Source organism: Anolis sagrei, chromosome Y (assembly GCF_037176765.1).
Source record: "Anolis sagrei isolate rAnoSag1 chromosome Y, rAnoSag1.mat, whole genome shotgun sequence".
Taxonomy (NCBI): Eukaryota; Metazoa; Chordata; class Lepidosauria; order Squamata; family Dactyloidae; genus Anolis; species Anolis sagrei.
In genome coordinates, this window is record NC_090035.1 from 46,388,944 (window position 1) to 46,400,234 (window position 11,291).

The 11,291-nt window shown below is 43.6% G+C and overlaps 1 protein-coding gene across 1 annotated transcript; it reads left to right on the plus strand.

Moving 5' to 3' along the window:
- The first annotated feature begins 1,874 nt into the window (after positions 1–1,874).
- Positions 1,875–10,888, plus strand: LOC137095208 (small ribosomal subunit protein uS8). The gene is made up of 5 exons (XM_067461606.1): positions 1,875–1,958; positions 4,757–4,894; positions 5,654–5,733; positions 8,471–8,556; positions 10,740–10,888. Exons 2-5 carry the CDS (start codon positions 4,762–4,764, stop codon positions 10,831–10,833), a joined length of 393 nt encoding a protein of 130 aa, XP_067317707.1. The 5' UTR covers positions 1,875–1,958; positions 4,757–4,761; the 3' UTR covers positions 10,834–10,888.
- Positions 10,889–11,291: the final 403 nt, after the last annotated feature.

An 11,291-nucleotide genomic window follows, 5' to 3' on the forward strand; every position in this document is an offset into this window, starting at 1 on the left:
CTCCCAGGCAGTTCCTGGCCATGCAAGGAGGCCATCGACCCTGCTCGCCCCACCCCCAAGCGCAGCGGGCAACCTAGGGAGAGAGAGGAGGCACGGGGCGAGAGAGAAGGCGGCGGCAGAGGAGGAAGGAGCCCCAGCCCAGAGTTTTCCACAGCCTTGCTCTGCTTCTCCCTCTCCCATGCACGGCCGCGGTGCGGGGGGCAGCGCCGGGAGGAGGCAGAAAAGCCACGCATGGGGCGTGGCAAAGGAGAAGGGAAAGGTGCGCACTCTGCCCTTACTCTCTCGCCCTTTGCACGCCTTCCTCGGTGGCAGAGGCAAGAAAGGCGCACGAGGGAGCAGAGACAGGTGCGCACCTTTCCCTCCTCCCATGCCCCGTGTGCGCCTTTACCACCTGGCTCTCACACTTGGCATGTAAGTTCTAACCCTTTACCGCTACACGGGGCATGGGAGAAGGGAAAGGCGCGCGCCTTTCCCTTCTCCCTTGCCCCATGCACAGCTTTTCTGCCTCCTCCTCAAGAGCGTCCCCCCCCCCCCCCATACGCGGGCTCAAGGAAAAAGCTTAACTCCCTGATTTGTCCCTGCTTTGCAAAGCCTCCTCGTCCTGATGCCTCTTCCTTCCGTCCTCCTCTTGTCTCCCCCTCCTCCGCCCTTGCTGAAGCAGCAGCTGACCAGCAGGCAGGCCGTGTGTCAGTAGAAATGGCTACGGGTGTCAGTACTGACACACGTGTCATAGGTTCGCCATCACGGACTTAGATGAAGGGTTAGAAGGCATGATCATCAAGTTTGCAGACGACACCAAATTGGGAGGGATAGCCAATAGTCCAGAGGACAGGAGCAGGATTCAAACCGATCTTGACAGATTAGAGAGATGGGCCAAAACTAACAAAATGAAGTTCAACAGTGAGAAATGCAAGATACTCCACTGTGGCAGGAAAAACGAAATGCAAAGATACAGAATGGGGGAAGCCTGGCTCAAGAGCAGTACGTGTGAAAAAGATCTTGGAGTCCTTGTGGACAACAAGTTTTTTTTTAAAGATATTTTTATTATATTATACACAGAGATCAATAAGCCAAATTCCAAGTGTTACACATATAAAACCTGAATAATTCAACATATATTAAAGATATTATACTAATTTACACTGGTATGTATTACCTTATCTCCACCTTCCCTCCCTCTCCCTCCATCCCTCCCACCCTCCCTCCCTCTTCAACCGCCCTGTTGGCCGTCACCTCCCCCAGCTCCTTCAGAGTCAATCCAGTCACTTCAAGTATGACATCCATCCATCTTACCCTTGGGCGGCCTCTCTTCCTTTTTCCACGCCATACCCTACTGGAATAATAATATTGTTAGTATATAATATTATTATACATAATAATGTTTATTTATATTCTGCTTTTTCTCTCCATAAGTAGATCAAAGTGGCTCACATTAAAAGCATGACATGCTCCTTAAGTACTTTTTTGTGTCAGGAGCGACTTGAGAAACTGCAAGTCGCTTCTGGTGTGAGAGAATTGGGCGCCTGCAAGGATGTTGCCCAGGGGACGCCCGGATGTTTTGATTTTTTACCATTCTGTGGAAGGCTTCTCATGTCGCTGCAAGGGGAGCTGGAGCTTACAGAGGGAGCTCATCCGCACTCTCCCCGGATTCGATCCTGTGACCTGTCAGTCTTCAGTCCTGCCGGCACAAGGGTTTAACCCACAAACATCATTAGTATCAAAAACAATCCAGATTATATCCATAAAAACATTGAAAGCCAGCCTCCTCATACGGAGAGCTCTTCCTCATTTCTGGAGGGGGGGGGAGGAATCAACTACGTGGCCCCGCCCCGTTTTTCAAATTGACGCGGGAATAAGAGAAACCTCGCGAGATTTGCCGTCGTGCGCGGGGCCTCGGTTCCCCACAACTCCCCTCGGCCGGCTCTCGGCCTTCCTTTTTCCGCCATCTTGCTGCGTGGGTGAGTAGTGGGACATAGTGGCTCCCTGCGAGCATCCGCCTCGTATCGTGACCATCCCATGGCCTTATCCCGATCTGAATTCAATAGTGGAAAGAAAGGACTCTGCTCGTCCTCCGGGACCGGTTTGGGAGCTTCGGCGCCGCTCCGGAGCGTCTCGGGGGGCGTCGGAAGGGAGGCCGGGAGGCCGAGGGAAGGAGGCGGGCAGGCTCAGAGGCTTATTTGTTGTGTCAGGACAACCAGTCAAATTATATTACATTTCTAACAGAACAAAGCAAACAAACAGACAAAATGCAAAATTTGTGAGTTTGGTAGTTGGTTAAATGCCCTTTGACCAGTATCTGGCCACTTGGAGTGCTTCTAGTGTTGCCGCAAGAAGGTCCTCCATGGTGCATGTGGCAGGGCTCAGGTTGCATTGCAGCAGGTGGTCAGTGGTTTTCTCTTCTCCGCACTCGCATGTCATGGATTCCACTTTGTGGCCCCATTTCTCAAGGTTGGCTCTGCATCTCGTGATGCCAGAGCGCAGTCTGTTCAGCACCTTCCAAGTCGCCCAGTCCTCTGTGTGCCCAGGGGGGAGTCTCTCATTTGGTATCAGCCATTGGTTGAGGTTCTGGACCTGAGTTGTAGTCCAAAATGTTCAGAGGTTGCCTAGAAAATAACACTGGTGAATCCAGACAAGACAGAGGCACTCTTGGTCAGTTGCAAGGCCGAACAGGGCATAGGGTTACAGCCTGTGCTGGGGTCGCACCCAGAGGTGGCCCTAGGTAATTTTCAACGGTAAGCAAACAGTATTTTGCCCCCCCCCCCCAACCAATCACTGATATATATTTTCTGTTCGTCATGGGAGTTCTGTGTGCCATATTTGGTTCAATTCCATCATTGGTAGAGTTCAGAATGCTCTTTGATTGTAGGTGAACTATACATCCCAGTAACTACATATGTCAAGGTCTGTTTTCCCCCAAGAGTGCCTCAAGAGCGTCCCTGGGCAAAATCAACTATACTGCAAATGCTTACTTTGCGTAATGGGTTGAGCCGCCCTTGGTCGCACCCCCCTGAAGACGCAGGTTCGCAGCTTGGGTGTGATCCTGGACTCATCGCTGAGCCTGGAACCCCAGGTTTCAGCGGTGACCAGGGGAGCATTTGCACAGCTAAAGCTTGTGCACCAGCTGCGCCCGTACCTTGGGAAGTCTGACTTGGCCACGGTAGTCCACGCTCTGGTTACATCCCGTCTAGACTACTGCAACGCTCTCTACGTGGGGTTGCCCTTGAAGACGGCCCGGAAGCTTCAATTGTCCAATGTGCGGCAGCCATGATTCTAACAGGAGCGGAACGCAGGGAGCATACAACCCCCCTGTTGCGCCAGCTCCATTGGCTACCGATCTGCTACCAGGCGTAATTCAGGGTGCTGGTGTTAGCCTATAAAGCCTTAAACGGTTCCGGCCCAAGCTACCTATCTGATCGCATCTCTGCCTATGAACCCACCAGGACTTTGAGATCTTCCGGGGAGGCCCTGCTCTCGATCCCGTCTGCTTCTCAAGCACGGCTGGCGGGGACAAGAGATAGGGCCTTCTCGGTGGTGGCTCCTCGGCTGTGGAACGCCCTTCCTATGGACATTAGACTAGCACGATCTCTAATGGTATTCTGCAAAAACGCGAAGAGCTGGCTGTTTGAGCAGGCGTTCGAATAATTAGTGCAATGATTGGTAATGAACATAGGAATAGAACAATGGATGACGAATCTGGATTATGTTTTTGATGATCTGACGATAGTGAATGGTTATTGTAGTAATTGTTTATTAATTGTTTAATGTGTTAGGTTGTTAACTGCTTTTTACACTGTAGCATTGAATTTTTGCTGTTCTTAATTGTGAACTTCCGTGAGTCGCCTTTGGGCTGAGAACAGCGGTATATAAGTAAAGTAAATAAATAAATAATAAATATATCACCATTGTGGCTATTTGGTTAGTGTTTTTTCATTGGGTATAGTCCTTTATGCTCAGACACATTTGTATTAAGTCAACCCAAATAGGCTAGGAAACTTGGTGGCCAGGGCTTTTTGTCTGTGTTTGTTTAATGTTACCTGAAGCAATGAAGAATAATTATTGGGTTCTCAATATACGCATAGTGCCTCTGTTTTGCCCTGTATTATTGATAGCAAATATGTATTGCAGTGCAGGTCTTTCTAGGGATAGGATACATGGTACTTGTTTTATATAGTTTTGTCAGTTGCAAGTGAGAATCCATAGCTTTCAAGCAAGAAGTAGATAGATCTCTCAAAAGGGAGAGGAGAACTTTTTAAATGAACGGTGTTAATGTGCTACAGGTAACTCGAATCTGCTTTAAACTAATTCAACAGATATTTGAGAAAATGCATTACTTGGCCTTAATCAGTGTAAGCAGGAACTTTTATCTATGTGTTAACTCTTATCTATGTGTTTTAATATATAAAGCTTGTTGCAGACGTACATAGACTATATGGCAATCACAGTTAAATAAGAATTGTTTATAATATCTATTTGAAACAATTATAAAAAATATAGTAACTTCATTTTATCTCGGGCCCACAAGCAAATTTGCATTTCATAGTGATCATGTTCCAATAACACGATATATACTCCCTGTAACTCTTGCTAATTATTTACAAACAGATCTCCTTTATTAAAAAGATGTATGTTGGTGATTTTTTTCATTCCATACTGTTTTATGCTGCTTTCAGTGTTCATAAGCTGTCTGGCTTGGAAATCTCTGATACACATGAAGAACTCTGCATCTCAGTTAAACATTTCCCTTTTTTCCACACAGGCATCATGGTACGCATGAATGTTTTGGCAGATGCTCTTAAGAGTATCAATAATGCAGAAAAGCGTGGAAAGCGTCAAGTTCTCATAAGACCGTGCTCTAAAGTAATTGTCCGGTTCTTAACTGTGATGATGAAGCATGGTAAGTCCCCAGAATGAATAGGAAAGCTTGTGTATGATAGGCTGGAAAAGATGTGTATGGTTTGATTTGTGCTTTTATAGACAAAGGCTATATTGTGCCCTGTCTGTCTTTATTACGAGAAAAAGTGGGGCATAAATAAATAATATCATTATTGTCATCATTACTTTATAAAGATCCAGATTCTTGGCCATGTACATTCGGCCTTCGTTCTGCAGAATAAAATGCTGGACAACAGAACATTCAAAATTAACTTTAGATGTGAGTTCAAAGTGATCTGGAATACTCCAGAATAAACCTTTAATATGTCTTAGATTGTAGTTGATTTCTTTTTCTCTCAGAAGAGTGCCCACGTGCTTGGGAGGGATACTCCCTTGCTCAACAGATTTGCTCTTTTAGATCAGCAATGTGAACAGTATTTTTAATAACGTCACTTCCGTCTCATCCTTTCTCCAAGGGGTTTGGAGAAGGACCAGCAGTGTTGAGTGTTTGACAAGATACATGTCACAGCAGAGCTCTGAAGCCCATTATTAGCAATTTCAGTTATGTGCTGGCTCTTCCAAAGGGAAACACCTTGATTCTATGATTTTAACATTCAGGCCTCTCAATGAAATAGTCAAGTATTCATCATGGGAAATGGATCTCTAGTTCTGAATATGAATACGGTATACCATGTACATAGTATTTTGGTTCCCAGGAATATGATTTTGTTTGAACAGTTGAAAGGTTTGTTTATGCTTAATGCTCCCCTTTAAATTGCAGGTTACATAGGTGAATTTGAGATCATTGATGACCACAGAGCTGGAAAGATTGTTGTTAATCTCACAGGCAGACTCAACAAGGTAGGATCTGACTTGATTTTAAAGTTCAATTCTCTTCTATAACCACTCCTGGGAGATAGGATTGTGAGATATTTAAATCAGGTGTATGAAAAGCATAGCCAGTGGACTACATTTGAAGCCCTAGGGTCTTCCACTCCTATACCTGATATTTATGCTGAGGGCTCACCCATTTAAGGCCTGTGCATATTATTTATTGTGTCATCAGCAACCATTGTATTACAATCTAACAGAGCAAAACAAACACAGATTAAAAAGAAAAAGGAAAAAAAACCCACAGATTTTGCAAATTTGGTATTTGGTTAAATGTCCTTTGACCAGTATCTGGCCACTTGGAGTGCCTCTGGGGTTGCCGCACGAAGGTCCTCCATTGTGCATGTGGCAGGGCTCAGGGTGCATTGCAGCAGGTGGTCAATGGTTTGTTCTTCTCCGCACTCGGATGCCGAGGATTCCACCCTGTAGCCCCATTTCTTAAGATTGGCTCTGCATCTCGTCGTGCCAGAGCGCAGTATGTTCAGTGCCTTGCTGGGGTGTTCCAGCAAGTGTCTCTGTAGATCTAAGAAAACTATGTCTTGATTTAAGTCGTTGATTTAAGCCTGTGCATGACATAAAAGCACATAGAAATATGGAAAATGGTTCAGTTTTCAGCAAAAAATGTTCCTTTTTCAGTACTTGCTGATAGATGTGTGGGTGCCTGATAAATATGCATAAGGTCCAGTGCTAAGCACAAAAAATAAAATGTATACATAGTTTTCTTGAAGTTAAAAATTATATACATTGACATTTTGAGGAATCTTATTTCTAAACAAAACCGCTCTGTGAAGAAGCTGAAACTTATGTTTGAATTGATTTCTACAATGTATTTTTCTTACTGAAGTTCTCTGCAAGATGTGTCAGTTTGTTGTATTATTTTCAAAGGAAGTAACAAGTTATTTGGTTCAACAGACAAACCAAGTCCTGTTGACAACTTGGAATTCTCTACATTCATGCTAAAGTTTTGAACCATTCCTAATAGACATAATACTGAAAATAGAAGTAGTTGTTTGAATTGGCTCAAAAAGTATACCTAAGGCATCGAGCAAAATTATTTTATGAGATGAACTGACAGTCACGAAATACTGAAACTGTGAAATTTCACATAACTCTTCTTTTAAGGTATTTATGTGAACAAACATTGGAGAGATTCCTGTACATTTTCCTGTACAGCCATATTTTCCTTCTCTTTATTCCACATCTGCTTAGAAAAACTCTACAAAATTCCAGAGGTTTAATATTCTGGGGGTATTGGTCCTAAAAGAAATATTGTGTAGTATCATATGTATTGGAAAACAAAGGTCTCTCTTTATGAGTTTTTTTTAAAGTAGTGAACCTAAAAGGATATAGCTGTCATCTTACCAAATATTGGGACAAGGGTGTTGCTGAAATTATTTCAAAGAATATTTTTGTGAGTTAAAAATTGAAATAATACGTTTAGAATATAAATCTTGTAGGAAATTTTCAATTTTTAGTTTTGCTTAACCTGAGCTATTTACAATCCTGGTTAGTATTGGGATGAATGGTGCCAACAATGTGGGGTGCTGTATTTCAAAGGTAGGAACTGGCAAAATCATCTCTGAATATTTCCTGAGATAACCTTATAAAATCCATGGGGACGGTGGGCAACTTGGAGGCACTTAACACACACAATTTAATTATGTGCATGTCTAATAAACTTAGTTGGGGATTCTTCAAGAGGCTTGGAAATGTAACTCATGTGGCAAGAAAGTGAGTATCATCATAGAACTGTTCCTGCTCAGTGTTAGACTCTGTAATTAGCGGTTGTTTCCCAGCCACTTACCTCTATGATAAGGCCAGTTGCAGATTTGGCTACCACTGAAAGGGTAGAATGGCATAGCTGCTGCATTCCCTATTGTGTGGTGGCAATTGTAACTTAGTTGGATCTCATTTGGAGAACAATAGTATAGTTGAGTGTGCATTGGCAAGTCTAGTTTTTTTGGAACTGTTGAGAGGCATGTGCTGAATTCACTGCTGAGGTTTACTGATTTAAGACTAGGGATATGGGGGTGAAGTGAAGCCTACCATGGGATGCTCCTTAGGCAGAGTATGAAGGGTCTACTTTCACTTTTTATTTTAAAAAACACCTTAGGAATATGGTGCTTTGCCTTGTAAAAAATGGAAATGGCTCATTATGTGGTCCCAATTTTTTGCTGGAAATACAGGCTTCCAGGGTTGTCTCTTTATGTACTGATTTGACCCAGCCCTGCCTAGCTACAATAGGACAATCGCCCCACATATCTTCTGATGACTCCTTTGAGTTTTTTTTGTTTTTGTTTTGTTTTTTTGCAAAATTGTACTGAATTCACCACAAATACTTCTTATGCTTGAGCATAAGAAGGCTTGCCAATGTACACTCAACTATACTATTGTTCTCCAAATGAGATCCAACTAAGTTACAATTGTCACCACACAATAGGGAATGCAGCAGCTATGCCATTCTATCTTTTCAATGGTAGCCAAATCTGCAACTGGCCTTATCATAGAGGTAAGTGGCTGGGTAACAACCGCTAATTACAGAATCTTGGTGACAGGACTAAGTACAACAGCATTCCTCAACTTTATCCAAAGATTTGGATGTTACACCCTGCATTTCAAGTATACAGTTGTTGAAAAATAATACAGAGGTTACGTAAATAATGGAAGGGGGAAAAATAAAGTGCCTTTTTCTTGCTTGTTTTGACAGTGTGGTGTGATCAGCCCCAGATTTGATGTCCAGCTGAAAGATTTGGAAAAGTGGCAGAACAACCTGCTACCTTCGCGTCAGTTCGGGTAAGTGTCAACAGAACTGAATTGCAGTTTACAATTATGATAGTTAAGTCTGTATATTTATTTATACTGCCAAATTAATATACTGTAAGAAATATCTGTGTAACTAATTATGTAAATTCTGTGCAAAAATACTAAACAGCCACTCTTCAAAACATTGGTTAAAACCATGTGGCTGGGCACTGAAATGCCCCTTGCAATAAACATCAGCAGGAAAATTATCTTAAAACTAATAAATGGACATCTATCACAATAGATACAAAATGAATGTGAGCACTTGACTGGTTTTTATTTATTTATTTATTTATTTGTCGTGTCAGAGCAACCAGTCCATTATATTACATTTCTAACAGAACAAAGCAAACAAATAGAAAAATACAAAACTTGTGAGTTTGTTAGTTGGTTAAATGTCCTTTGACTAGTATCTGGCCACTTGGAGTGCTTCCGATGTTGCTGCAGGAAGGTCCTCCATTGTGCATGTAGCAGGGCTCAGGTTGCATTGCAGCAGGTGATCAGTAGTTTGCTCTTCTCCACACTCGCATGTCGAGGATTCCACTTTGTAGCCCCATTTCTGAAGGTTGGCTCTGCATCTCGTGGTGCCAGAGTGCAGTCTGTTCAGTGCCTTCCAAGTCGCCCAGTCTTCTGTGTGCCCAGGAGAGAGTCTCTCATTTGGTATCAGCCATTGGTTGAGGTGCTGGGTTTGAACCTGCCACTTTTGGACTCTCGCCTGCTGAGGTGTTCCAGCGAGTGTCTCTGTAGATCTTAGAAAACTATGTCTTGATTTAAGTCGTTGACGTGCTGGCTGATACCCAAACGGGATGAGCTGGAGATGTCTCTGCCTTGGTCCTTTCACTATTGGCTGCTACTTCCCGGCGGATGTCAGGTGGTGCAATACCGGCTAAGCAGTGTAATTTCTCCAGTGGTGTAGGGCACAGACACCCTGTGATAATGCGGCATGTCTCATTAAGAGCCACATCCACTGTTTTAGTGTGGTGAGATGTGTTCCACCCTGGGCATGCATACTCAGCAGCAGAGTAGCACAGCGCAAGGGCAGATGTCTTCACTGTATCTGGTTGTGATCCCCAGGTTGTGCCAGTCAGCTTTCGTATGATATTGTTTCTGGCACCCACTTTTTGCTTGATGTTCAGGCAGTGCTTCTTGTAGGTAAGAGCACGGTCCAGAGTGACTCCCAGATATTTGGGTGCACTGCAATGCTCCAGTGGGATTCCTTCCCAGGTGATCTTCAGAGCTCGGGATGTTCCTCTGTTCTTGAGATGGAAGGCACATGTCTGTGTTTTAGATGGGTTAGGGATCAGCTGGTTTTCCCTGTAGTAGGCAGTAAAAGCACGTAGAGCTTCGGAGAGCTTCTGTTCTACCGTCTCAAAGCACCCTGCTTGGGCAGTAATGGCACGATCATCAGCATAGATGAAACTCTGTCCCTTCTGGCAGTGGCTAGTCATTTGTGTAGATGTTGAACATGGATGGAGCAAGCACGCTCCCCTGAGGCAGGCCTTCTGTTTCCACCATCTGCTTCTCTGGCCCTGGAACTCAACAAAAAAGCTCCTGTTTTGTAGCAGGTTTCCTATGAAGCGGGTGAGGTGATAGTCCTTTGTGATATTATACATTTTTCTCAGGAGGAGGCGGTGGTTCACAGTATCATAGGCTGCTGACAGGTCTATGAAGACAGCTCCTGTGATCTGCTGCCTTTCAAAGCCATCTTCTATGTGCTGAGTCAGGTTCAGCACTTGCGATGTGCAGCTTTTGCCTTTCCTGAAGCCAGCTTGCTGTGGAATCAGACATGGGTCTATTTTTTCCGTAATTCTATGCAAAATAATCTCTCCAGAACTTTGTAGAGGTGGCACAACAGGGTGATTGGTCTGTAGCTTTTTGGGGCGTTACGGTCTTTGCCTGGCTTCAAGATGGCGATGACTCTTGCTTTCCTCCAGATTTTGGGGATCTGGTAACTTTTAAAGATGTTGCTATTGAGTCGTATAGAATTGATCTCATAGTGATTTGTGTACAGTTATTTCTACTGAAGTTGCCTGTGTGGTTAGCTTTTAGCCCTAGAAAAATTTCTTAGTTTGCATTTCCTGTTAAGATAAAGCTGAATTCCTCTTTCTGAATGAACAGATAGGATCTCTGATTGACGTTGCCCTTGACAAATTGTTTTCCTTCCCTTTTAATAGATTCATTGTGCTGACAACTTCAGCTGGCATCATGGACCATGAGGAAGCTAGGCGAAAACACACAGGAGGAAAAATCCTGGGATTCTTTTTCTAAACTTATAAAAAATAAATCATTCAGATGGACTCTGCAGCCAGTGTCTTAAAAGTTACCCTTTGTTCACTGAGGTTCTTTCATGTGTATCAGATTCTTGCATGTTTTCCTAGTGTTTATAATCTTAGCTAGGTTACAGCAGATCTGCTGCTGGTCAGCCTCCCTTGTGGATGTCCAAAATCAAAGAACTAAAGAGGTGGAAATAATCCCAAAGCTGATCTAATCCCATCCCCTTCCATGTAGGAATCAATAGCCAAGCGCCCTTCAGAGTGGTCATTCAACCTCTGTTTTAAAAAATGACCATTTAAGGAGAATAAACTGTCTTCAGTTTTCCTTTACAATGCCACTGTTTCTCTTTAAAGTGGATCGGATTGCTTTAGTGTTTTGGGAAGCCTTGCCTATCAAAAGACATCACAAGAACGCATACGCAATCCATATGGATATCTGTACAAGTTTGTCTA

Excerpts from the sequence above, each read along its gene's own strand:
- LOC137095208 (XM_067461606.1), top strand. The coding sequence starts at position 4,762 with ATGGTACGCATGAATGTTTTGGCAGATGCTCTTAAGAGTATCAATAAT. Across the intron at positions 4,895-5,653 it reads AACTGTGATGATGAAGCATG|GTTACATAGGTGAATTTGAG; the intron begins GTAAGTCCCCAG and ends TTTAAATTGCAG. Across the intron at positions 5,734-8,470 it reads TCACAGGCAGACTCAACAAG|TGTGGTGTGATCAGCCCCAG; the intron begins GTAGGATCTGAC and ends TTGTTTTGACAG.